The sequence below is a fragment of the Cyrtonyx montezumae genome, unplaced genomic scaffold (assembly GCF_038088225.1).
Source record: "Cyrtonyx montezumae isolate F1298 unplaced genomic scaffold, pur_monq_1.0 scaffold_18, whole genome shotgun sequence".
NCBI lineage: Eukaryota > Metazoa > Chordata > Aves > Galliformes > Odontophoridae > Cyrtonyx > Cyrtonyx montezumae.
Window position 1 is genome coordinate 15902240 of NW_027071914.1, and position 26808 is coordinate 15929047.

The 26808-nt window shown below is 46.0% G+C and overlaps 1 protein-coding gene across 7 annotated transcripts in view; it reads right to left on the reverse strand.

Moving 5' to 3' along the window:
* Window positions 1-26808, reverse strand: part of RAPGEF6 (Rap guanine nucleotide exchange factor 6) — a 97230-nt gene that overhangs the window by 53441 nt on the left and 16981 nt on the right. For 6 of the 7 annotated variants that reach the window (XM_065734851.1, XM_065734854.1, XM_065734849.1 and 3 more), the window contains exons 3-6: window positions 26445-26501; window positions 25869-25952; window positions 18423-18492; window positions 13727-13870 (exon numbers count right to left, since the gene is read on the reverse strand). In XM_065734851.1, the coding sequence (XP_065590923.1) occupies window positions 13727-13870; window positions 18423-18492; window positions 25869-25952; window positions 26445-26501 (355 nt within the window). Of the gene's footprint in view, window positions 1-13726; window positions 13871-18422; window positions 18493-25868; window positions 25953-26444; window positions 26502-26808 lie in introns of those variants that run through there. The other variant, XM_065734853.1, reaches the window with a different exon arrangement.

Sequence of the window (26808 nt, forward strand, 5' to 3'; positions counted from 1 at the left end):
AACTTCACATTCCTATCGCAGATGAAATTTTGCACAGGTTCTTCAGCATCCCAGGCAATTCAGGAATCCCACGCTCTGGATATTAAAGTTTCTTCTTTATACTCTCGTCCATCATAACTGCAAAAATCGAATTAGTCTCCGGACTGTAGCTCCAGGATATGTGCTCTAACAGGTTTGCACTGTGGAATGCATTAGCAGCCTCTGTAATACAAACCCTTTTCTCTTTTGCATCCCCCCCCACCCCTCTTTTTTTTTTTATGCAGTTTACAACTCTGCAGCGTTGCTTAGTATTCTAACGCATCGGTCAGACAGGGTTAATCCACGCCTAGCTTTTCCAATTAAAACATTTCTGTAATGCACAACCAAACCGTACGTCCATGGCTACAGCGAGCTGCCTGCTGGAGCCCTCAATTCCTACTATCTTTGCTTGCTTCTCAGCAGCTCCCTCAGGAGAAGCTCCCATCGATTGGATGCTCCGCAGCAAGATGAAATATCTAATAAGGAGGAAAGAGAGTGGGAGGGGAAGCGAGCTAAAAGGATGACATCACCTGTATAGAAAGCCTTTAGAAACTGCATTAGATCAATTGGCTACTGTATCTGCAGATGCAGCCGGCAGAGCATCTTTATTGACCTAATGCAAACACACGGGTGGGCTCAGCACCCACACAGCACAGCACCCAGCCCTGCTCTGCACCCCGGACCACCACACCGAGCAACGGTGCTGCAGCTCTGAGTCTTTTTCTTTCTAAAGAATTTTAAAGAACCTGAAGCTCATTTCCCCCTTCATGCCGTTCAATGGCATTAAGGTGAATCCTTTTCTCCTCTCTGCATCCACATTAGAAAGAGGGAAAGGTACAATAAATATCTGCAGACACACGCTTGCATGCACGGATTTACCCGTCATCAAATAGACAATGCAATAATTCCTGCTTTGATGCATGGATGCCATACAAGAACTCCAGCATTTTTATCCTCTATTATTCCTCAGGAGATTTTTACTTAGAACTAGAATTCCTTATTCAACATTAATATTTACAATGCTCAAATTTTAAGTGGTTTTGACACGTTTCAGGTTGCTGTGCTTTTTCCCCTCCAATCAGGCCAATTACGTTCATAACCAGAACTGCCTGAATTCTGCAGCAGTCAATTGCATTTTACAATTCCTTTTCACCACCAAAGCCTGGCATGCTGGCTGGGCCCTGGGCAGCAGCCCGAGGGATCCCCCACCTCTGAAGGGCAGCGAGGGGAGGGAAGAAGGCTCGGGGGATGGGAGCAGGAGGGGCTGCCTCCAGCACCGCCACTCTTGACTTCTCAGGATCATTTACTTCATCTGCAACAAGGGGCACTCACTGTCTCCGCTTTCTTCTCTTTGGAGAGAATCTTCATCGCTGTCTCTTATATTCTCTGTTTGCATCAGACTCGAGGTTAATTGTTCAGAGCTGCAGGCACAGAGCACGGCTGCACCTTCCCTGCAGAACAGCAGCTTCAGAGAGCAGCCTGGAGGCAGCAAGGGCCCAAATCCCCTTTTCTGGTTCTGTTCACTTGCTCAGAAGCACCAAATCGGGCATTTGAAGGGATGCACGGAGGATCCTCACACCGCAGAGGCCAACGGGCACCCACCCCACCCCAGTGCTGAACTCCCCAGGCACCTGAGCAGAGGTGGGCCCTGCCCATGAAAGACCCAGTGCCCTAAGGGACAAAACTGGCACCGAAACCTGGATTTAACCCAGCACTGCCCAACAACAGCAACAGAAATGGATGCATCTAGGCTAATGACCGCATTTAATCTGTATTTAAACATGGAGTAAAAGCCAAAACTTGCTCAATTCGCAAAGCCAACATCCGCTTTTAAAAGCTGAAAGATTTCTAGATAACGCCTTTAGACTTCTGAAAAGCATTCCAGCAGCTGCATAATAGCTGGTTCCTGTGCTGCTCCTCCAGTACCAAACAATAGCCCCATGCCAGCTTCTCTCACATGCAACTGCACAGCATCTCTCCTAATCATTCACAACGTTTACTTAAAAGCCTCCCATTCCCCCCACCCCCCCAAGATAAAACCAAACAGACATTTTCAGCAGTAACCAACGCCTGAATGCCTTCACGCTGTGTTACCTGGAGCATTACAGTTACCACCAGCACCATTTCTAGCAAGGGAAAAAAAAAAAGCCAACAAAACAACCAGAAACAAGTGAGCAGCAGCCAGAGGAAACCTCTCCCTGCCTGCACACGCAGCGATAGCACGCGGCCCCCCCGGCCCAGCGGGCAGATAGTCATCTCCCGGCCGCGCTTCCAGCCCTCTGCATTGTGCATGAAATCCAATCCGCTACAGATTTTGGCGAGGATGCCATATTTTACAACTACTGTAAACACCGGCTCAATAATGGGAACGAAATTCCATTTCCTTCTAGTTTTGCCTTTCAGTGAGGATGACATCATCTCGGCGAGCTGCGGCTGCGTCCCGGGGCTGCGCCAGCGCTGCTGCGAGGGGAGAGCCTGACCCAGATCCAGGCGGGGGCTGGGGGCTTCCCCCCACCCCCCCCGTGTAACTGCAGCTCTGGCTGCCCATGTACCTGTGCTGCTGAGTGACACCTCGCCAACCCTGGGGGGGGGGGGAAACGCAGCCCGCTCTGCAGTGACTGCAACCAGACTGCTGCCGAGGAGCAGGCAGAGCACCGGCAGCAAGCTGCTCCTCTCGCTGTAACTGTGCTCCAAGTTCTCAGAGAACCTTCAGGAAAAAAAAAAGAAACCTTCGCTGTGCCGTCTCCGAATTGAAACAGGCCTTTGTTTCTCGATGCTGATTTGTTTTCACGCTTGAAGTCTCGCTCCATATGTTTCTATGCATCGCATTCCCCTCATCCTTCCCTAACAGTGAATCCTCCCGACCGTTAAATAAATCTGTGCGTCCCAATTGTCTGACAGGAGCAGGTCACTGAAAACCAGGATGCTCTCAGAAGACCCTTCCAAATTTAAATGTCCTGCTCACTCCAACACGACTGAAGTCCCCTGTCGTTCAAAGGCACCACAAACCAAAGTTCCACCAAACCAGAGGCGCTGGGGCTGGCACTGGGCCTCCAAGCAGCATTTCTCCTGCTCCACCATGGAGCCCAGTGCCATGCCATGCCATGCCAGGTGAGCACAGAGCTGAGCCCCATTGTGGCTAGGCCAGGCTGTGCACGCTGGCCACTGGCCCTTGGCCCTCCCAGCAAGGCTGCCAGGTGCTGTTCCCACTCATCCCCACCACAGGTACCCCCATGCTCCCCTTCTTCTCAACGTGAGGACAGCAGTGAGTGTACCAGCCTGCATGGCCCCAGAAGTGCCCGGCTGCTTGGGAAGCAATCCCTCACTTCACACTTCTAAGATGTTTGGGGCTAAAATAATTCATTTTGCTGCGGTTTTTCTGAGCAGGGCTTGCCAATCCCAGCAGCTTAACGCAGATATATTTTAGGCATTAGCAGCACCTGCATCAGGAGGTTTGACCAATACATGTGAGCACTTGAAATCCCTGAGCAGAGCAGGTGACGGCGAGCAGCGCAGTGCCAGCTGCAGCCCCGCGGCTCAGTGTCACTGGCACACATCTCTGATTCCTCCTCCCCACCATTTCACTTGGGCATCTTAAATAAATCACCGTGCTGCGTGCCATCGTTTGCCCCTCCGTAGGGCTTCTCAGGAATTCCTGTTCAAATGGAAGAAATAAAAAAGGAAAGGACACAGCTCTCCACCCTGCTCCCGACCGTTTCACACAAATGGAGGCAGTGAGAGCAGCGCTGCCAGCTCTGTTCCTCCTTCAGGGTGACATTACGTGCTGCAGCTGCTTCCCTCCGTACATCGCTCTCTGCAGCAGCACTTAGGAGCACACTGTAGAAAAATCCTGCTGCAAGATCTGTAGGATTCGTAAGTGGTATGAAAACGCGATCCATCCTAGGGGAGGGAGAGGAGGGAGGGAGAGCAGAGGGAGGGAGCGGGGGGGAGAGGCTGTCATCGTAACCGAAGTGATGTAAGCTTCTAAATATAGAGCCAGTAATACAGAAGGAACAATAAAAAGGCACCATGGATTCAATTTCTCCACCGCTGCCGTGCTGCCCCAGCCATCCTTTTCCAGCTGTTGTGTTAAGCATGGAAAGGTCATCTGCCATTTGTAGCAATTCACATTTATACGTCCCATAATACTTTCTTAAATACGCTTACAAATGACAGCTCTCCCCTGCAGACCCCCATTCCTGCAGCCCTGAGCAGCACGGCACCACGCTGGCACACAGGGAAGGGGAAACCCTCTCCCCACAACTCAAATTAAAAGTTCACTGCTGCAGTCGGACCAGAGGCGATTCGTATCACACCCCCTTCCTTTCTGACACCTCATTTCAGCAGAGGGAGGAGAGCTGCAGGCACACACACAGATCCCTCCTGTTGAGGATGAGTGGACACCACACCGACAGGGTGCTCTGTGGGACCGAACCCACCCAGAGATACCAGAAGCATGAGAATTCCCCAAGCCCTTTTACAGTTTAAACATCCCCTAGACCTGATCTCAGAGCCCCAAACCAGTGCAGAGCTGAATGTGATTTCCCCAGCTGCCACCAACTGGGCAGCCACAGCGTCAGGGCTGGAAGCTGAAAATCCCACTGACTTACATGTATTAGTTTTCACCCTGAACATTGTCTGCAGTGAAGTTGGTATGAAATCAAACACAAAACATCATCTTTTCCTCCCGCATCTGAAGTCAGTGCCAGCAGGTGAAGGCTGCCTGCAACACAAGGTACCAGCACCCTCCCGCAGGAGAAAGCCTTCTGATTAGATGACCTTGAGAACAATGCATCAACCCCACAGATGAGGTTTGTAACCGTTACAATGGCACTTCCCATATATTTTTCTGTCATTTTTCTGGAGGCTGAACACCAGGTGGAAGGCCTGAAAATGGGAGAGGGCAGGAAAGACCTGCCTGCTCCTGCCACAGCCAGAGAAACGTGGAGATGTCTGCATACCCGAGGCTGAGTTTAGGCCATCATCTTCCATTTCTCAGCACACAGGGCAGCACCCTGCAGTTGTGAGATGTGAGTGCCATCCAGGTGCTCCCTCTCCCTGTGCAGCATCATTGGGGCTGCAGTCACCCACAATCCCAAAACCTGCAAAAAAAACCCAAAAGCTGCACCCCACAATCCCAAAACCCACTGTGCAGGGGAGCACTGCACAGACCCTTCCCCACGTGAAGGGTTTCAGATGGCAGCAGAATCCCAGCTATGCTCACTGGATCTGTGAAACCGATCTCAGGAGCCACACGGGCTCAGCACACAGACACACACCTACACACCGAGCTGACAAACAAGGGCACGTTTCATCACAGCTGTTAGGACACACTCCAGAGCTCAAAGTCATCAAAACAATACGTGTCTGCTGTGGCTACCCCACCACAAAGGGAAACTCAGGCGTGAGAGCAGAGCTGAACCGTTAGCAGCAGCAGGCAGGTCTGACCTGCAAGGACAAGGTACCCACAAGGAATTGAGCTGCACCGACTGCTCCCTTCAGTCCCACCTGGTTTCATCAACTACTTGAAGCGTTTCATCTGTCAAATATTTTCCCATTAACCAAGTTTCTACCATTCAAACGCAGAGATCACCAATGCTGTTGTAATAGTCATTAGAAATAGCAAGCAGTGCCATGCCAAAACCAGAGATATTCCTCTAGCTGTCCTCTCACGGTGATCCTCACGCCAAGTTTTTCGAGGAACACTTCGAGTCCAAGGGCTTGCCCTATGGACTGACATCTTCTGATGGTGACTTTAAATGGAGACTGTTCTGGATATCCTCAGTGCCCACCACGGCCCCAGAGGCATCAGAAGAACATCGCCCATTTGATGGGCATTTCCATATGAAAACATTTCAACACAGATTTGAAGGTAATTGTATCACGGCCCAAAGCCTCCGGAGTGCAGCTCTTCAGGGTGCAATACAAGATGACTTCTCAAAGGCTGCTTCTCTCTAAGGTATCAATAAGCCCACAGATGAACAGAAGGCTGAGCTGGCCATCAGCAAGGATATCATCAAGCTGCTCACTTCATTACAGCACTGAACAGCCAGCGCCCAGGTGGAGGGCAGGAAACAAAGGCCAGAAGCGGGCACGCTCCCATCCACCTGCACGCAGGCCACCCCAGCAGCTCCCCCAAGAAACTACATGTGTGTCCCTTCAAAACACGGCGGCAATAAAGCAATAGGAACAGAAAAAGGATCAGACTGAACTGCAACTCATACACCAACAGCTCCTAAGTGCTACACAACTCTGACAGAGCTTTATCTGGGTGCATAGCACCGCTTTCCACCATCACCCATCAGAAACATACAGCCCGGAGCTGCGGGCGCAACGCCTGCACACGCTCAATCTATTTTGCATAAGAGGCTGCTTATAAAGAATTAATGTCCTTGGAACTGCCACCCAACCCCTCGGGGTCCATCAGAACACAGATTAACTCTGAACATGCTACATAAAGCATTTTCCAAGGAGCTACGTTAATTTCTACGATGGTGTAAATTTGTCTGTGCAGTGAATGGAGGAACAGATCATGGATTACTACGTGGGAAGCACATGGGTCTTCACTTTTTATCTCTTGTGCAAGCTAATTTACAAGATATCTAGGTGGAATTTTTTTCTTTGTTTTTTAAAAAGGTCAGAATCACAGACTCAGAGGGGTTTGGGTTGGAAGGGATCTCACAGACCACGCAGTTTCGAATCCCTGCCATGACCAGCTGAGGAAACTACTGCCTTACTGAGATCATCTTCCTAAGGAAAACAGTAAGGAAAGATAACTGGGATAACTGGAGCTAGAGAGACAAACAGGAATGGGTCAATGACCGGGAAGTGGCTGTGAAGCTGCTGAGCCAAGTTCTTCATGCATTCTGTAATGGTATGTCAACGGTTTACGGGCAGGTTCGGCCCGGTTCCGTGACGATTGGTGCGGGGGACCCACGGACCCACGCCCCAGGAAAGGGGAAGGGGGAAAGGGAGAAGGGAAAAGGGAGATGGGCCTAGGAACAAAACAGCGGCAACGATCTGAGGAGGAAAGCTAATTTACTAAATAAGATATCAGAAAGCAAAATAACACAATATAATACAATATAATTGGAATTAAAGCTAATAAATCAAATAAAATGAGCAAGAGAGAGTGTCCGATAAACCGAAGGCCTTACGCTAACGCTGAAGGCGGACGGCAGCGAGCACCCACTGCTGAGTCGATCCCAAAGGAAAGAGAGTGTCCCATGACCGCAGACAGTTTTTATCTTTCCCTCTGAGCGTAAACACGTAAGAACGCAAAGCATCGCAAAGTCCTCTGGGGAATGGAGTTCTTCTTCTCTTCTGAGACAGGTATACCTGGAACTATTGATGATCCACGGAGCTGGAGCATTAACTCTTTAACTCTAAATGCACTACATGATGTTATGATGTGGAATACCAGTAACAAAAATCATAAAACCATGACATGGTAACTTATTTTTATCCTCATAAATGATGAAAATAGAGCGAGGTAACACAATGCCATAAGCTTGTCTGACCTTTGCAAGCTGAGAATCAGCTAGGGAACCGTACAGCCGTCCCAGCACCATCCACACGCACTCTTCAACCCCACCCACAAGGAACAAAGGTGAGTACAGCAGCAAACCTCAGTGCTACACAGGGCACAATCCCAGCAGCTCCCTGCTTCCCCAGACAGAGGCATGGTGAAGCTCCCCCAAGGATGGGCTGTACTCAGGACTATTTTCCCTTGCAGCTTTCAATACCTTGCTCATGAAGCAGGGTGGCTAGCCCAGCAGCCATGCAGATATCTGTCTGTCCTACGGGAGAGCCACTGTTCTGCCCAGCATTCAGCAAACTGCACTGCCCAGCCAGGCCAGAGCCAAGGAAATGCAGGTGCTCACCTAAAATAAACCCTGCAACGTTTCTGCCTGAGCTAGTTTCATTTCTGCAGCGCTCTTCAATGCTGTTCACAACTACACGTGTCATCCCTGAACTGCGGTGATTTCTGTGATTAAGTCTTCAGAGAAACTCCCAAATAAAACTTTGGAATAGTTACAATCCCTCTCATCATTGAGAAACTGGGGTATACATGTTTTATGTTTTAAAAAAGAAAAAGATAATCTAAAGGCAGAGATATCGACAGAAGGGCAGTGCTCTTTACACAGATCTGCTTATTTTGTGTGTAGTGCATCAAAGCTGCTCTTCAGAAACCTGCAGATGCTCATCAGACTGGAAAGCACCAGTGGCCTGGGGAAGTTACCAGGAAGCATTTCAAAGCACAGCATGTGAGGATGGGGGTTTTGCAGTGACCATCACCACCAGCGACAGGAGACCTTGATAGCAAAGGGGGCTGACAATACAAAGCAGGGGGGAATCGAGCTGTAAAACAGAACCCAACTGATGTGGTTTAGGGAGTTCCCCTGCTTACAGGAAGGGACAGAAGGGCACCCAAGTGTCACGGTGGTGGGGTGAGCCCCACCTGTACCAGCTCAGAGAGCCAGGACAGGGGCCCTCAATTCCCAATTCCAGAAAGCTGCTCTTCCTAAACACATGCCCAGCCATCCAGCTTAGCTTAGGGACATGCCACCATGGAACAGAGCAGCACTGTGTCTCCTGGATGGCAGGAGGAAGAGGGACCAGCAGCCAAGGGCTCCAAGGCAGCAGAGCCTTAGGGCACACCAACACGCTGCAGCCTGCGAGCTGGGCCACAGCCTGCTCCACCCAAACACAAAGACAAGCTGAAAGAGGAAATCCTCATGTTGTAACAACAGCACAAGAGGGAACTTGCATGATCCCTGTGCATCTCGTGACACACAGCGTGTTTTTCTGCTCCCACTCAGGACACGATGAGACTGAGGGATTTCAGAGGGATTTCCTTCTGAATCTTCGATAAATAAAGCTAGAATTGTCAAATGAAGGAAAGCATTAAAAAAAAAAAAAAAGAGGATGCGTGGGGATCAAAGCACAGCAACAAGATGCAAAGAAAACCATCACCCAAAATGGCTCCAGAAGCGATTTCAGCTGCTTGCAGCACAGCCACAGCCTCGCTGGGATTGCTGACACTCCCAACCAACAGCTGCAGGCTGCTGCTGCTCCAGCTTCAGCAAGAGGCATCTGGAGGCAGGCTGCTGCACGTCAGCACTGGGTACCACTTCAGCACATTTACCTGGAGCTTCTAAATAGATTACAAAGCACCCGCAGCATTTTACAGCATTTCAAAAGGAAAGTATCAGTGATGGGAAAGGACCTAATGGGTTCGATGCGGAGCATTAAGACAGGACTTAAACCCCTGCAATGGTGAGATACCCCCTGCTAACTGCAACCTCCAACGGGATTACATTAAGCAATGATCACAGAACAAGAAACTTGCCACTCAAACAGTCCTGGAGTGACAGACTGCTCTGCAGATAACTGCTCCTAACAAGGATCCTGGAAGCTCTGTGCATGAGACAAGTATCAAGGTACCATCCTCAGAAGTCGGCACTGGAATAAACCTCTTAAACCTCATCATCCTCTCACAAGATGGCTTTTTTCTTTATTATTTAAAAAGAGTAGATTTGCACATCTGAGAATGGGGATTACCACCAAAAGTTTGCTGATATTTCCTTATCCTGCTCTACAGTGAAGAAACATTAAACAATTAAAAACACTGTCAACAACTCCCTGGAAAACTGCATGACATCACGTGCACTATTTCTAGAAACACAAACCTTCTTTACTTCATCCATCAAAAACTGTCAAAATCTGTGTGACCATACGTTCTTACAATCTTAATAAACTTAAAACCACGCAAGTGTACAGACCTGGTGGACCTGCTGACATTTGTGTTAAACTGCTAAGCTCCATTAGGACTCATTCACTGCAGGAAACATAGATGCAATATTCACTCCATCTCAAGTTTGTAATTGCAAAGGTAAATATTTGAACCTTCGGCTTTCTGAATACGTATGAAATCAGCAATGTCACTTCCATACAGCCCCAGAATTAACATCAAACACTTCTTGCCCACACCATTAACTGAAAGAAAGCCCAGCTGCAGCTCTGTACGGACCTGCTGTACGCTCACAATAGTCCTGAACAGAGACATAAGACTCACCTTTCTCCTTTTGTAATAAAAAATGCAGCTGCATTATTTATTGGCTTGCAAGCCAGACTAAGAAGCAGAAATGGCTGGATATTCATTGTGGCTGTGCCAGTGCCCCTGCTGCCTGACCCTGGTTCCTGTCTGCATTCTTATCTGCACTACAGAGACACATATACAAAGAGTGCCTATCTCCACGAAGATAGGCAACCATACTAACAAATCAGATTTGAAGCAGGAGCAAGAACAGGCATAATTACACCAGTGGCACATTTTGTTCTAATTCATTAAGCCTGATGAGAGCCTTCTCTGGGATCACTTCCCCACCACCACCCTGACCATCACCCGGGTGACAGGCACAAAGCTGATGCTCCTCCAGAGACAAAAGCAAACAGGGCAAGGAGCAAGGAGATCCCACATCACTGTGGCCTTGGGCTTTGCCACAGCCACCCTTCCTCTCTCCACTGTGGGTAGCATTGCTCTTTCACATTCTGGGAGAAGCACTGGGTAGGTCTCCCCAAGCACCCATCTGTTCCCAGGATGCTGCTGGCTGGCCCAGCAGAGCCCCAGCACAGCTCCTGGAAGCCATGAGCAAAAGGCAGCCCTCACTGCTTTACCTGCTTGTGAGCAGCTCTGCTATCACCTGCACGTGTACTGCGGGAACACGTTCACATCACTGTGCACTTTGAAGACAGAAACAGATGACCAACTTCTAACACTGAGCTGTCGTTCTAGCAGAAGGAAAAACGAAGGCAGCAATAATAATTTTTAATGTGAGCAGTCCTGAAGTGATACAGTTGCATTCAGTACTAGAGCTCTTTCACTTAAGTAAGAGGCATAAAAAAGGCTTCAAATATGGTAATAATAACTGAAAGTCTTAAAGAATCTGCACACAACTGTTTATCTCATGGCCAACCCCAGGGATTTCCATGGAAATCGTTCCAGCAGAACAGGCAGGGAGCTCAGCACAAAGAGCTGATGCAGGCTCATGTCACCACCTAACGGGTAATGCTTTATAAAAACAAGGATTCACCTTCATCATAAATATTAATCGCACTCTATTTAATGATCAGAGATTTACATTTCAAGGAGTTCATGGAAACTGCATAGATTAATTCCCCTTAAATAGAGGATTTCTTGTGTTTGCTTTTAATTGTCAAAGGAAAAGTTCTGAGCTGGGATAAAACAACACCAAGTATCAACACCTACAGGATCCATGTTTTCTTTAGAAGGCAGAAAGCTGTTTGTGCCCAAGAAGTGCTTCCAGACCTACCCACCAGCATGCTGAGCACTCAGCAGCATCGTGCTGCTGGAAGCCGTGGACTCCTGGCACACTGTGCACAAAGCACCAAGTCTTCCTGCCCCAGAGGGGCTCACAAAAGGTCTGTCAAGTCACAGCATCAAGCTGGAGAGGGAAGTACAACACTGCATTTATTCATTAGCACTGGGCCAGAGAGGAAATGTGCTGGCAAGTTTGTAAACAGTTTCCCCACTCCAGCAGAAACACTGTTTTAAGTTCTTGGCAAATAAAAGTTCTGTTCAAACCCCCTCCTCCTCATCCTGCCCATTCTCCAATGGGGTGAAGCACAGGGTTACATTACAGTCTGTCTTTCCAAAACCACTGGCAACCAATGGCCACGTATTGGCAGATTTCTCAAAGTAAAAGTTAAACTGAGGCACAGAACAAACAAAATAACTCAGGAAAAATCATTATTTTAACAGATTTAGATGGAATATAGAAAAATATAGGCATTCTTTGCTTTGTTTACTTGTCAAGCAGGCAGCTGGGCCTATTTCTTTGTCATCTGTTGAGATACAAATTACTTTTCACTACACCAAGTGCTGTGACACACGCTTTCCAATTAGGAGTTTCCAGGCTACAGAGCTAGGCTTGGTATTTCAATTCACGCTGCCGGAGCCCGACAGCTTGCAGATCTTGCACCAGAAAGGTGGTTTCCTGCCACTTAGCACTCAGCCATCCAGGAGAACACCTAGCAGCGTTAACGGGATCTTTTCACATACCCCTACTTAAGTGACAATAAAAGCAGATGCAGGGATATTACTCACGATTCTGAAGTTTATACCATTAGCTATTGAATCACAATCAAATATATTCATTGCCACAAGAAACCGTACACACCAAGACAGATGTGCACTGCACGTGGCTGTCAACTTAAGAAATACATCAACAGGAAGAAAACCACTGCCGAGGACATCATCTGTTGATTAATCGCAGTCCTGCAGGTCCAACACATCGACTCCACGCAGGAACAACCGGCAATGGCTGAAACAATTACGGCAGTGCTAACCTGGCACTGCTCTGAGCAAAAGCAGCAGTCCATCACCCCCCTGGGCCAGCAGCATGGCAGGCACCAGCAGCAGCTCCCGAGCTCCTCTTCCTTACAGCACTGATGCTCAGGAATTACTCCCTGCGTGCTTCTCCGGCGTTACAGGAACACCAGGTGAAGGAGCAAGATTTTGTCATACAGAGACTGGAACTTAATTCCTAACAAAGCCTTATTAGGCTGCACAGAGCCCGACGAGCCAACAGCTCCATTCATCAGTGACCAACTCAGATCACTCAGTAATGATAACAGCCAACGTGCGATAGCTCTTGAAATGAGACGGAAGGGGACATTCAATTTCAAGTAGCACGTCCTCTTCTTGTCACAGCAACGAGCTGTTCTGCTCTGCAGACAATTGCCAACAGCACTTTTGCTCACCAAAATGCTGCAGGGAGCCCATAAGTCACCCACCTGCAGCACCATGGTTAACAGCGTGGGGAAAGAGGGGAAAAAAAGAGAAAGGGCATTTTATTCTGAAGCAGGGAGGAAATCTTTTAAGTTTTCAGCTAACTGCACACTTCAGATATAAACAGGAAAAAGGGGGAGAAACTGAATTTGTTTTTTTCTTTTCCGTGTGTGAAGAAGTCAAAGCTCCTGTATGTCAGTGTTGGTATTGTTTGCCAATGGTTCGTTTTCAAGGAAAATCAAAATATTTGGAACAATTATTTTCAGTGTAATCGTCTGTCTAGATCACACACACACATCCTGCTAGTAGCAGGAAGTTCGTACGTGAAAAATAAGGGTAAAAAGCCCTCAGAAAAGCATTGTGGCCTCAAAACCACAGCCGTACGTGCCTTCACACGGAGCAGACAACTGTCTGTGAAGGATTTTAAAAGTAGCAACTGAGCTGCCATTACTTTTTGATGCTAGAACTACCGTTATGCTATCTTAACACATAGTGCTATTACTGCACTGAACTGCCTTTGTGATAGACTCCACTCCAAAGCACGGCCTGAATTCAAGGGGAAAAAAAACAAACCAAACCACAGAAAAACAAGGTCACTCATTCCTGCATCTTACCAAAAGGACTCCAGCTAAAACCAGCCAATACCAAGAATGACCACTTCTCCCCCAGCAGACTTCTCCAGATTTACCTGCAGCGCTCAGTGAAGCGCCCACGAATCAAACAACTCCTTTTCAAGCCGGTGCCTGAATCTTCACTACAACCTCAAGCGCTCCACTGCAAAGCATTCATCCATTCCACGACAAGGAAAAAAAGCCAACTCATTTCACCTCACTGGCTTTTCTCTATACCCCTGAAGCCAGGAGAGCAAGGCCAGGGACCTCGGGGTAGACTCACCGAGATGTAGCTGCTGGCGTCCACGTTGTCGGTGATGGTCTGGCGCTCGCCCCTCTGGTTGATCTTCCTAAACCTGCGACGGGACTGCCGGAGCGGGACTTCTCTCTGCAGGATGCTTTCCTCATTGTCTTTGGAGTTCTCCACCTGAAACACACGTTCAGGCTCCTGGTTAAACATCCAGTTCTTCCATAGCACCGAGAGCCGATGGAGCCGTAGCAAGCTCATGAGGAAGGAACGAACATAGGTTGAGAACAGTTAAATTTTTCTCAAGGAAAAGACAGCAGATGCTTTGGGGAACCGCCGCCGCATGGCTCAGAGCGACGTTATTACAATGAGCCGGAGGCCGCAGTTTCCTTCCAGGAAATAGGGTTTTTTCTGTTGTTTTTTTTTTTAAAGCTGCACCCATATCCTCTAAACAATGTCACTCATCAGCAGGAACACTTGCACCCACACATGTTGCACCACATGAGTTATATAGGTGCCTTATACCAAAGAAGACTTCAACAGAAGGTACTGTTGTAGATACTTAAAATCCACTTGAAGCCTCTGTATTATATTCCTTTCTTTTTTTGTTTGTTTGCTTTGGAGATACCTCTCAGCCCTACTCTCCCTATGACGCTACTTATTTCTAATCAATTCCAACAGATTATGAAGAATTGATGGGAACTCAATTCATACCTTGATGATACTAACCATTGAAAATAAGATACGTTTATCTTGTTAGTAAAACCCAACAGGAATCCTTTTTATTTTACTAGCTCCAATTCCTTTTTCTTCTATAAAAAGCAGTCCCATCCCTTCCCACTTCCTTCTGATGTTTTGGAAAAGTGTATCCTAGCAGGAAGCAGAGCAGACGTGCTGCAAATGGGCCGCAGCCAGCAAGGAGCTCCTCTGCCACACAGTTATGCTGCGAGTTCCTACTGCCCTGTGTGACTTTTAAACAGACTTTCCCAAACATCAGACTTCAGCAGTAGAACAGCAGAAGCTCCACGCAGCATTACACAGCCCTCCCTTCACACACTTAGGTAAATTATCCTGAAATTCAGATGCAAAAGGTATGAAAATGAGAAAGAATTAACAGGCAGTAACAAGCAAGCAGCTGAAAACAGCTGAACCGTTCACAGAAGCAACATCACCTTCGTCTTCCACATTGCTTTTCCCATGGGTCAAAGGTGCAGGAGCTGGGCTTATTTTGTGGGTTATTTTTAATTCCATAGAGGAAAATATACACTGATAAAGCAATTTAAAGATACGCTAGATGTTAAATAGAACAGCCTCACACTGCAGCACTACCACTAAGAAAGCAGAAAAGCAGAGCTCCCTCGTAACTGATAACCACATTTTTCATTTCTCAAATTGCACAGGTTTTCTGAAGCAGTAAGGCTTGGTTTCTTACAGCTACTGTAATCAGTAACCTTAAAAATCACCTTGCTTTCGTTGTGAGTTTTGTGCATGTGCTGCACAAACTGTGCAGTTTCCTTTTTCCTTCGGGTTCAGCCTTACAGGAGCACAGAAAGTAAGGCAGGGCTGCGTGTGCCTGGCACAGAGACCTGGCAGTGGGTCTGCAGCAGCAGGCAACCACCAGCCCAGCTCTGAAGAACTTCATTATCAAACCCCCAACTGAACAGATAGCACAAAGGCTAAAATAAGCACTTACTGCAAGATGATGCTGTTTTTCCTCCACAGTTGTCACTGAAAACGAAGAGGTGAGCGCAAACGCACGATTTGTTAGCACAAGGGCAAAACAAGCAACTGCCACTGGGAAGGCAGAACTGAGACCACCTGCTTCCTTCAGTTAGCACCACAAGCGACCAAAAAAACAAAAACACAAATCACAACGCCAGGAAAGAGCTCTGCACTGCACAGCTTCCAGTTCAGCAGACTGGCAGCCATCATCACGCCTAGCACTGGTTCTGAGCACCCAGCTCCCCCAGCACAAGCATCACTCAGCGCTGCCCACACCTGGTATCAGCTCAGTCTGCTGGCACAGAGCACAGCCAGCCTCCTCACAGCCCCGTGGGATGAAGGCTCCTGCACCTACAGATGCTACAGCACAGGCACCAGCTCTGATGGGGACAGCTGCCCAGGATGCTCCTCCCTAGTATCCTGAACGCCTACAGTTGGATTAGTGTGCTAACTGGCCAGGTTCTCAAGAAGGGTGCTGCTCTGCTCCACTTGGATTCTGGCAGCACCACTGTAGGTGCTACCACAAAAAAAACTAACATCAAAACCAAGGAGAGTTGTGGGATTGTCCTCAGTTTCATTCTGTACTCGGTGACGGCAACCCCAAATACCATGCTGCTCCTCTGCTATCTTACAATGAAGCTAAAGAAAATGAAGATGCCAAGGAACAACAGAAAGGTGACTTCAGTGCACGGAAATACACTGCAATTCTGGGCCATTTTCTTAAGTGAGAAATGGCCCTATTATTAATTCAATAGGTTGTTCAGCCACCAAAATATGAGCTACACTGCCTATTCACACACTATCTGTTATCCTCATTAACTTAAGATGACCACATTTTATGGCCTTTAAAATGGGTCAGTTCCCAGAGGATTCCTGTTTCAAAAAACTGATTTACATTCTAAAAAGAAAGAGGAAAAAAAAAGTGGGAAATCAGCTGCAAAAGCAGAGAACAGCAGCACTCTTTAACTAGGTTAAAGCAGCGAATGCTTCTGCTTGAAGATAAATATTCATTAGGCATTACGCATCTAATTGTATGTTGCATATTAAAGAAAAGCTCTCGGAGAAAAAAAAAAGAAACTAAGAGAAAGTAGTAAGAATTATTTAAGTGAAATGAAAGCTAAGCACACCTTCCATCAGAGCAGCCACTAGCGAGCCAAATGCCAACACACTGATGCTCTCTCCTCACCCCACTGGAAGTCCTACTTTGGAAACTGACAGTACTTGAGCTGTATTTTCCTATAAGTTATGAGCCATGGACTTCTAGTTTGCTGATTTTCCTACAGAAGAGGACACTGAAGTTCCTAAGTGGACAGAAGGTGCTTTCAGGTGCCTCTATACTCTCAGTGGAACCTAACTACAGGAAATTCAAGAAAGAGCTTTAAAGCAGAGAGGACACTTGTCCAGGCTGTGCAATTCTCTCCAGAAACAAGTGTCAGCTTCTGGCAATGCTGATGCACACAAGTGGCTTCCACAGGACCGTGACATCCCCCTGGGAACCCTGACTGGTTACACACACAAAGAACTCCCTGGTCTAAAATATAAAATCTAAAATATAAAAATATTTTAATGAGGTCCTTCTCTTTCCAGCAACATTCACTATGGAGAGGATACTCGTTTGTGTGCACCTTCACATTCGTTTTTTTCCATTTGGTTGCCTAGGTTTTTGTTTGGGTATTGTTTTGTGGTTTGTTGGGTTTTTTAATTTAGATACAACACTGACAATAACATACATCTCACCCATGGAAAATATTTAACGTAAGCAGCAAATCCACTTGCAGCAGCTGAGTCACCAGCAAGAGGAGTGATACACTTTCCACTTCGAACAGCAGTTGCACCAGTCCGTGGCATTTCTGCAGGACACAGCACACCAGCTCTATGAGCACCTGGAGCAGCAGTCTGTAAGCTCAGGACTGTGCAATCAGCTTGTGAGTGAAAATAGTCTAAACTGCTCATCTGTTCAGAAACAGTGAATCGTTGTCAGCTCTGTCAGCCTGAAGGGGCTCCAGCAGATACGAAGGCTCTCACGTGTGCCATGCTGTGGTACAGGAGCTTACCTGGCATAGTGGACATTAGTGAGCAGAGCACAGCTCTGTGCATCCCTCAGGGCATCAGTCACCCCAGAATGTCAGTGGCTGTAAGCATGCTGAGAGAGAACTGAATTTCTCGTAGAAGCTGAACGGTGACATCATCAAGTATCAGTTCTAACATCACCGTATCCAGAGATAAGGGACCTAAATCAACAGCAGCCTAAAGAACTAAGCCTGCTTTACAGACAGATGGCTCCTCAGTACAGTGAGCACTTGTGCTCCAGCTCCCAGGGTCATGGCTGAAGGAGACCTCCTGGGGTTCAGCATCAGTGTACACCAAAGAAAAGAAATCCTATCTAATATCCTTGCTGCCGACAGCACGCATACACCAACCTAGGAAGATCTGAATCTGTAAGAACACACAAACTTGGCAGTGTTTTAAGTATTCTCAGGAAGCACAGTGGACACAGAAAAGGTCGATGGCAGTGAAGCTGAAAGCCTTATCCTTCAAGCTTGGCTAAACATCCTCTGTTCCTTCAGCTCTTACTTAAAAGTCTTCACACCATGCAGAACTCCAGACCAGGGAGTAGGAGTGCCATTTCCCAGCAGACCCAGCACTGCTGGCATGACCAGTAAAAAGCAATGAACTGGGGGGTGAGGGTGGAAATAAAATATTCAAGATAGCAGTCTATTGTTCCTTGACTCAGGAATGCTCAAGTTGGCCCTAAATAGTAAAACTTTGGGAACTCAAACAAATATAATCTTAGAAGGAATGACACAGTCATTCTAATCATCACTATCATTTACACATCTAGATTAAATGTCGTAACTACTGCTGGTATGATAGCAGCCCTAGGTATAATTGAAATCAAGACAATTTTGCTGCAATTTTATAAAATACTTCACAATAAGCTTTCTGCTATGAGACAGAGAATTTGCAGAAATCAGCAACAGATCAAATACATTTGAAAAATCTGCCTTACCACAATCATTTCTGAAGGCTCCAGGATGATACATTCGCATCCTCGTTTCCCTCCAGACTGCTTGCCAAAACTGCAGAACAGAACAAAAATGGAAAAGAATGAGACAAACATCTCACCTCATCTTTTCAGTAATAAAAGTAATCGGCTACAGTGCAGATGATTATACCCTTCAAAAAAAGATAGCATAAAATTGGGTTAAATTATTACACGAAATATTCCAGCAAAACAGCACCATATTATTTATTCAGTCCCTCTCACTGCTGGCTGTTATGTATAGCTCACATACAAAGAACACTCTTTCCTAAGATCATTACTCTTTGCAGATACCCAAACCCACCCAACGCCTCCAGTGTTGGCTGCAGACCTTTCTTCCCCAGCTCAGCCTTCACCATGCAGCCGGACTCAAGTGAAAGCCTTCCTTCAAATTAAAAAAGCCTCCTTCATTAACAGCATCCCAACTGGATTAGAAGACTGTAGCTGCTGTGTTACAAACCTCAGGCTGCCAACAGCAATCAGTTAACTTCAAGTAGAGATTAATGCCTGCGTTAAAACAGGGCTAAGACAAATGCAGAGATGAACCCTAACAAGTAGCTGTGCTCTGCTGCTTTCTGCTGCAGTTACACAGGGAAAGCACACCTGAAAGTTCAGACATTTCACAGAATCATAGGGGTTGGAAGGGACCTCAAGAGATCATCGAGTCCAACCCCCCTGCCAAAGCAGGTTGAGTTGCAGTCATCACAGCAGAAAACCTTGCCTGGAACATCACACAGACTGCTGAGAAGACCTATGCTTATGAGCTGTACATGAACATGCAAAAACTCTTCCAGCACACGTGGGTTTCAGGAAAGGAAGTGAAGCTTCAGGTTATTCCAGCATATATTTTATCAATGTAATCCTAGTGCAGTCAGGATAAAGCGCTGCAATTAGCAGAAGCACTGCAGATTAAGATGTCAAGTTTTGATTTTATTAGCAGTTTACTCAATGACTGCTGTGAAGTCATACATAACAACTGGAATTTTCTCACCCGTGTCAGGGAAGGCCAGAAAAGCTTGAGTTTCACATTGAAAATGGTATTTTCCACACATATTTATAGCCAGCGACCAGCAGCTGAAGTTCTCACGACTTCAGTCACTTGAAAAGCATCCTCTCATGCTTTTGTCACACAGTGTGAGCTTCTGATCGTCTGCACTACATCAGATCCAGCCCTCCACAAACCAAAAGAGGGAAACAAAGCGAAACGAACCAACCTTCTGCAACAGAGAACATTTGCATCACGGAAAAAAATAAGCTGCAGTTCTAGTTCTACTCCGTACAACAAGAAATGTAAAAGCACAGATCACCAGATCAAAATCTAGGGGTGCTATGTGCAACCAGGAAACTTCTACATCTTTTCTGAACAGAAATAATCGTTATTAGCTTTACCACAAAACTGATTAGGTTTTTTTCCTAAGTTCCCTGCAGTTAGAAAGAGCTACAGTTTGCTGCTGGAAGTCACACAAGCAAAGCATTCTTCTCACACAGAAGTCATTTATCAAATTGCTAGAGATTTAGGGAAAGTTACTGGGTTTTTTCCTCCTTGTTTTTATTTCACATAAGCACAGCATGAAATCCTGGTACTGCCGAGCTTCCTTCTGCTTCCACTGTAACATTTGTTCATTAAGCAGTGATCAAAACACAACAGGAGGAAGACAGTGCTTAGATCAAAGGTCAGGCTCTGGGCATTGTCCCTTCTGGTCCATCAAGTGCTTTACAACACCTGAGCACTCACAAGAAGATGATGTTCCAACGACAAAACCCACCCTTCTGATCCTAAGGAATAAACTACTCGTGTTTACCAGTCAAGAGGTCAGCTTTAATTACTTCCTGGCACGCACTCAGCTGATGACACCACAGCTCCCACCAAGCAGAGGTGTGGGCATGGCATCCCCAGTCACAACCACCACGTTTCAATACCAATTTTCAACCAATAGGGGCTTAAATTTAAGCACCTTTATTCCCTAGCTGCCCAGTGCCCAAAGTGTCAGCTGTTAAAGCCACATCATGGCTCTTATAACCACACTGCGTGCTCCTGTTGCTTGACATCCCCCTGTTGCATCTGCACCACCAGCTCTCAGATGCTTGCTCACTGGCTTCACATTCAGTAGATGAGCTGAAGTCAACAAAGGGTTACTACCAATGTGGGTTTTCCCCATTTGCATTTAATTCTTTTTAAATTGGCAAATGTAGGTGCAGAGTTTCCAAGGTACCATATGCTGTGCAAGTCCTGAGCATTTCAAAGTAACTTAATTATAAAAATATTACAACGTTTAATTCCATCAGAAAATGGTTTAAAGGAAACCTGAGACCACAAGAAGTAGGGCTGAATGCAGAACACCACTCCCCATGAATGCTCGATCACCATAAACCCTTTCTGCATTAGCTGTCAATAACAGCAAAATTTTGCAGGCTTCCCTCTCAAGCTCACTGAAAGTTTTAACTGGGAATGATTCTGAAGGCTGTGAAATGCACTACGTGCCCCCAAGACCCGTGCCCTAATTAATTACTCTGTGCTCAGAATAAGACGATGCTCTGAGGCAGCCAGCATCTTACCTACTACGGTCAGCAAAAGAAATCACTGGGGTGGGTGGGAGTTGTGGACAAGATTATGTGATCACTGGTTCTGAGAGGTCTGAACAGAGTCCTACGCACTCTTCTGGCTCCTGTAGAAGGTTATTCTGTGCCACAAGAGATGTGCCAAGTGCCCATCTTGTTCTGCAACACATCACAGCCTTCACCTGAGGCAGCGCCTGCAGAAAGCAGCACTCAGCTCTGGGACCAGGACAGAAGCCCTCATCAGAGGGCACAGCTCAGACACAGCAGGAACAGCCAAGGCAGGATGCCTGAAGGAGGGTCAGCAGCAGATAGGTGCCACTACACCTTCACTGAAACCTGGGAATGCAGGAGCTCTGAGCTGCTCATTCACTGAAAGGCACAAACCAACAGCTTGCAGAAGGCAGTCACACAGGTTTTAGGGTAAAACTGATTGCTTTTAGATGATACATCCGAGGTATAAATGTATGTATGTTTTGTTTTCAAATACATCAAAATGCTGAGATGCCTAAAGAACAAGAAATGGAAGTTGTGCAAATAGCAAGTCCTCAATCCTCAGCTCCTATCTACCTACGCTGTAAAAGCACATCATCAGGAGCACAGAAAACTGTCACACAGAAGAGACTGAAACATTTAACAGCCACTGCAAGCTGCAGAATATGTTAGAAGATTGTTATCTACAAGTATTAACTTCATAAAAAGTAAGCTAAAATAATTTCAACCTAAGCCACTATTCATAAGGCAAAAGCAGAGTTTCTCTTTTACTATGGCAATCTTTTTTTAATCCAAGCATTTGGATTTGGGCTTAAAAAAAGACACTTGTTTTTAGGCAACAAACGCTCTACCTGAATTTGGGGTAATAATACCAATTTCCTCCACTTGTGAGACTTCAGAGCCACCATTTCTGAATTTCTTGGAAGGGTCAGGGAAATAATTGTTTGTTTTCAATAAGACACATCTTGAATGTTTCAATACTTTGTATTTTTCCCTTCAAGGTTCAATTCTCACAGCTGTAGGAGGTTGTGATCCACATAATTGGCTTCAGAAGTTCCTCCAGGCCCTTGATACATTTCCTATGGCTAATCTTGCTGTGAGTAATCTCCTTCAAATATCCTGCTCAAATGAATTATCTTGATTAACAAGCAAGGTTGACAGAAAAACTGTTTAACTTGCTGACATGATTTTTCCTTCTGCAAAATCCTCCAAAGCTGTTCTTTTGTTCTGGCCATCACTTTCATGTTAGGAAGCATATTCTTTTCCTATTGTACCAAATGTATTGATGAATCCATTCTCCAGGCAATAGGGCAATAAAAAATGGCTCATCTTTGTACCTAGTGTTAATGATTGATTTGCTTCTTACTGTTTAAAAGAGAAAAAGAATTCTTCCAGGGCTCTTCTCATCTTCGTCATCAGATGAACGAACAAATTTCATCCTGCCTGCACACAAGTCTTAATCCTCCAATCTTCAAGCCAGTTTCTGAATCAGCTTGCACAGAAAGCCTTTCCCTAGCACCTGCCCCTCCACATTCAAGGGCCTATAGAGATGCAGAGGCAGCTGCCTGCTTCAGCTGAGCTATGCCTCTTTCAGGTCCAAATCCACACATTTTACTCTTAAACGATCTGCAGAAGGAAAGGAAGGTTTGCCAGAGCTAAATATCAGAATAGTAGGTAATGGATGAAACAGGTATGAAAATAAAAGGGGAGCCTAACAAGCATCTGAGCCAGGTTAAGCAGTGGTCTACTGGAGCCTCCTCCATCTCTGAGGGAAACAGCAGGGCAGATGACAGGGAAAGGACAAGAGCTGTGGGAGTGAACCAGGAAATCAGCAGCAGGTCTTCCCCTTCCAGCCCCACTTATCTGTGAGATACTTTCACTTTCCATAACTGTTAACAGCAGTTTCACGTGTAATTGTTAAACACAGGTTACTATGCAGTTAGTTAAAAATAAGACATAATAACCACAAGACAAATGGACATTTAAACTCCCCACAGGAAGTCTGTCAAATAATCCAGAGATAAACACACAACTGGAATTACCACATCAGTGTTACATGGGGATAATTCAAAGGGAGTGACTACAAGCCATACATGAGGATTGAGTTTCCAACTGAAATCCATTTGCTAACCATTATCTGCTACAGCAAATGCTTCTGTCCACCCAGCTCTTTCAAAGCAAGAACTATTCCAGCCTGGTTCATGACCTTTTCAGAGCACTCAGAGGTCTCCTTAAAGCTGAATTTCTCATCCCTGGTATTTATAGCCTTCCGCACATTAAGGATTCTATTTTGGTCCTCAGCCATTTTCCCCAGGGATGCCTCAAAGCCACCAGCATCCTGCATCACTTTTGTGCAGATGCCACCTGTCTCCAACCTCTCTCACCTTTGCCCACGTGTTGACATGTTTATACCATGTGAAGCTGGGCTTCCTATCTGATGCCTGAAAGCAAAGCAGGAAGCTTTCCAGAAATGCTGCTGGCTGGAAGGACATCTCCATTCCCTTCAGCACAACAGAATGCTTCAAGGATGATTATTTTTCTTTTTGGTTTAGTATACTGATGCATCTGTGCTACTTCTGAGTAATGTTTTCTTCCATACAGTTTATATCACTGATATGCAGGTATAGCATCACATGCTCATTAGGCAGAAAGTGCAGCATGGAGCAATACTAAAATGCACTGATAGATTTTGGAGGAAAAACAAAACCAAGCACATACACACCACCAGCAATTCAGGTAATTATCATTACCACATTACCAACTGTGAAAGTTGGAAATAGCTTTTCTACTCTTGAGAAGATTCTTCACACCTCATGGTACGTGGTGGGCCACTTCCACCGTTACTGCTTAAGCAAAAGAATAAAACTGAAATAAACAAGGAAGAAAATCATTCCTTTTGTGTGTGTATGTCCTATAAAAAAGATTATCTCCGTAATACCCAAGGGGATGAGAATGAAGGCAGTGCTCTGTTTTCTAACAGACACATATTTGAGCCTCTTTTCAGAGTGACTTGGCTGGGGACAAGGAATAATGCAGAACATTAAGTGTTACTTTAAATGTAATTAAACAGTGCTAATTATAGATGCGGAAAGAATAGCACTGAATTATCCAAGGCACTGTTTCATATGAAAACAGCCTGTAAAGCATTGGTGACTGCAACTCCCTCAGCTACAGAAGTGCTCTATGAAGTACTCAGACCAAGGAAAGCAACCAAACCTTACCATGCTACAGGGAGCTATAGATAAAAATCGAAATATGCACCATTTTTAATTATAAATTGAAGTGGGACAGTGCAAGCACATCACTTAGCAGAGCAAAAAGCACGCTGTGCTTTTCCCTCTCATGTTTCCATGGTCATTCAGCACCTTCACTTCCCCATCTGTGATTCTGACCCCAGAATCCCAGGAAGACCAAGGGGGACTGATGTGTTGGTGGCATCAAAGTCAAAAGCACTGGGGAAAAACAAAGGTTCAAAATTCCAGCATCTTTTTGCCCACCTCAACTCCTCACTAATTAGCTACCAATTTAGTTTATATAATTGTACATGTCTGCATTCGTGCTCCAAACTTTCAGCATATCAAAGCTCTGTTCACACTGCAACTTTTCATTTTTCCTCCTCCACTAAAACGAAAACATGCAGATGGGGAACAAGTTGGATATTCAGAAGAGGAATGTGCTCGCTTCCAAGGGCTCTCACTGCAAGAGCAGACAACAAATCCCAGGAGCTAGACCATTTACACCATAACCTGCCAGCAGTCCACACAACAGAAATCTGTGACCCCTTTCCTACCTAGCAGCTATTTTTCCTCATCACCCATTACAAAGCTGTAACGCTGTAAACCAGCAACAACAGAATTGTTTTGCTTCTTTAAAAAATAGGTTCATAGGTTCATAAGGTTGGAAAGGACCTACAAGATCATCTAGTCCAACCATCCTCCTATCACTATCCCTACCCAAGTACTAAATCAAATCCCTTAGCATAATATATATAAACTTGATGATGTAGTTATGTGACATATTCCACAAATTCAGAAAAACAAGCATCTTCATATAGGTTTTACGTAAATCTCAGCTTGCTACATCCACACTTCTGGCACTGCTGAACTCCAGTGCAGCTGCTGGCAGGAGATGGAGCCCATCACACCACCCCAGACGGGAGGGAAAGCCTTTCTGCTGAAAGATAGCAGCACTTCTTGCATTTATCTCATCAAAAGCTACCTAGATCGGATACCAAGCACTCCTGCCTACCCCTAGAATTGCAGCTTCAAGATACAGTGACATAAACATTCTGCATGACACACAAGGTCAAGCAGAGCAACGCAGCACAGCAAGCTCCAGCTCAAGTGAAGATACCAAGCCTCAGTTCAAGCACATCCCAGCACTCCCTGTGCTGCAGCTCTCGGGAACCCATACCTTTGGCCTCTATTCACTTGCTTCACACAGAAATCACAGAAGCCATTACAATACAGCCTCAGACCAAGGACAGAAACTGCACAATCTACAGCAGTGTTTTTGAGACAAGGACCTCTACAGAAAGCAGCCACAGAGTGGGAGTTATTCAAAGGGCCCCTGAGTTAACAAATTCTCTCAAACTAAAAAAAATCCAGCCAGGCAAGACTTCGTGGTTGGTGCAGTGTTTCATGAATGAAGAGTGGAAGGGGATTTAAATGAAGTTAGCAGAATGTTTTTGTCCACTTTCCAACTTCAGGAAAACAAAAAACGATTTAAGAACTGTAAAAAAAAAAAGTTACAGTACCATCAACATCGTATGGGTATTTTCAGGAGTACTGCTGACTGACTCAGTCAGATGAGATCCTGACTTAACCATGGAGAAAAAAGAGAACAGACAACGACTTCACATACCTGCAAGGTGGTAAAAACATGGAGTCCTTCATGAGCACAGATCCGGAAAGCAGTATGTACCAGCATCTTGCAATAGTTTCTGAACTGTAAGAAAAGGCACCAGAAATCACTGCTATCGACCTCCACTCTACAGCAACTCAAAGACATGTTACACAGTGTTATATCCCAGCAAAGCAATGGCTTCTGTGCAGCAGCCAGCGCCAGGGGAAGAGTGCCACCTGCTGAGCATCCCCACCACTGCCACCAGCCCCTGCTCCTCCCGAGGTGCCACCACTGCCACCAGCCCCTCCCGAGGAGCCCAGCCTGCTTTTTTTCTTTGCATTGGCTGCTTGGTGCACACAGCCAACAGCACTACTGCCCACCGGAGCTGTGCTGCCAGCTCGTGGGCACTGCTCAGGCACCAGCACTGCTACGCCCAGCTCCTGGCAGTGCTCTCAGCCAGCATGGCCGAGCTCACGTGTTGTAAGCCTTGTATCTACGACTGCTAAAAGAGGAAATGATGTATTACAGCATGCATTACAGTGGTTTTGTTTACACTTCTGCTGGAGAACTCCCACCAGAGATATGTGTACTTACCAGAAGAGAACTTGGTTGCCCTTGTATCTCTCATAGCGAGCGCTGGATGACATTATTCTGAAGGAGAAGACAACACTTCATTTCAATGTTAATCCCCAAAGACTGTAAGCCATTAATCACCACATTTCAGCAGAATCGCTTTAAGACCTCAAACTCAACTATTTTTGTTCTAAACAAAGGATGTGCTTAACCAGAAAATTCAAATTATTACGGTGTTCTTCATTATCCAAAAAGATAACACTCAGCTTGTTCTCTAAGTGCTTAAATCACTCCCACACATTGGGATCAGCCATAGCAACAGAACTGAATGCACTAAAATACTTCCAACGCACTTTTTGTGCTTTGCTGGCCTTCCATTTTGTGC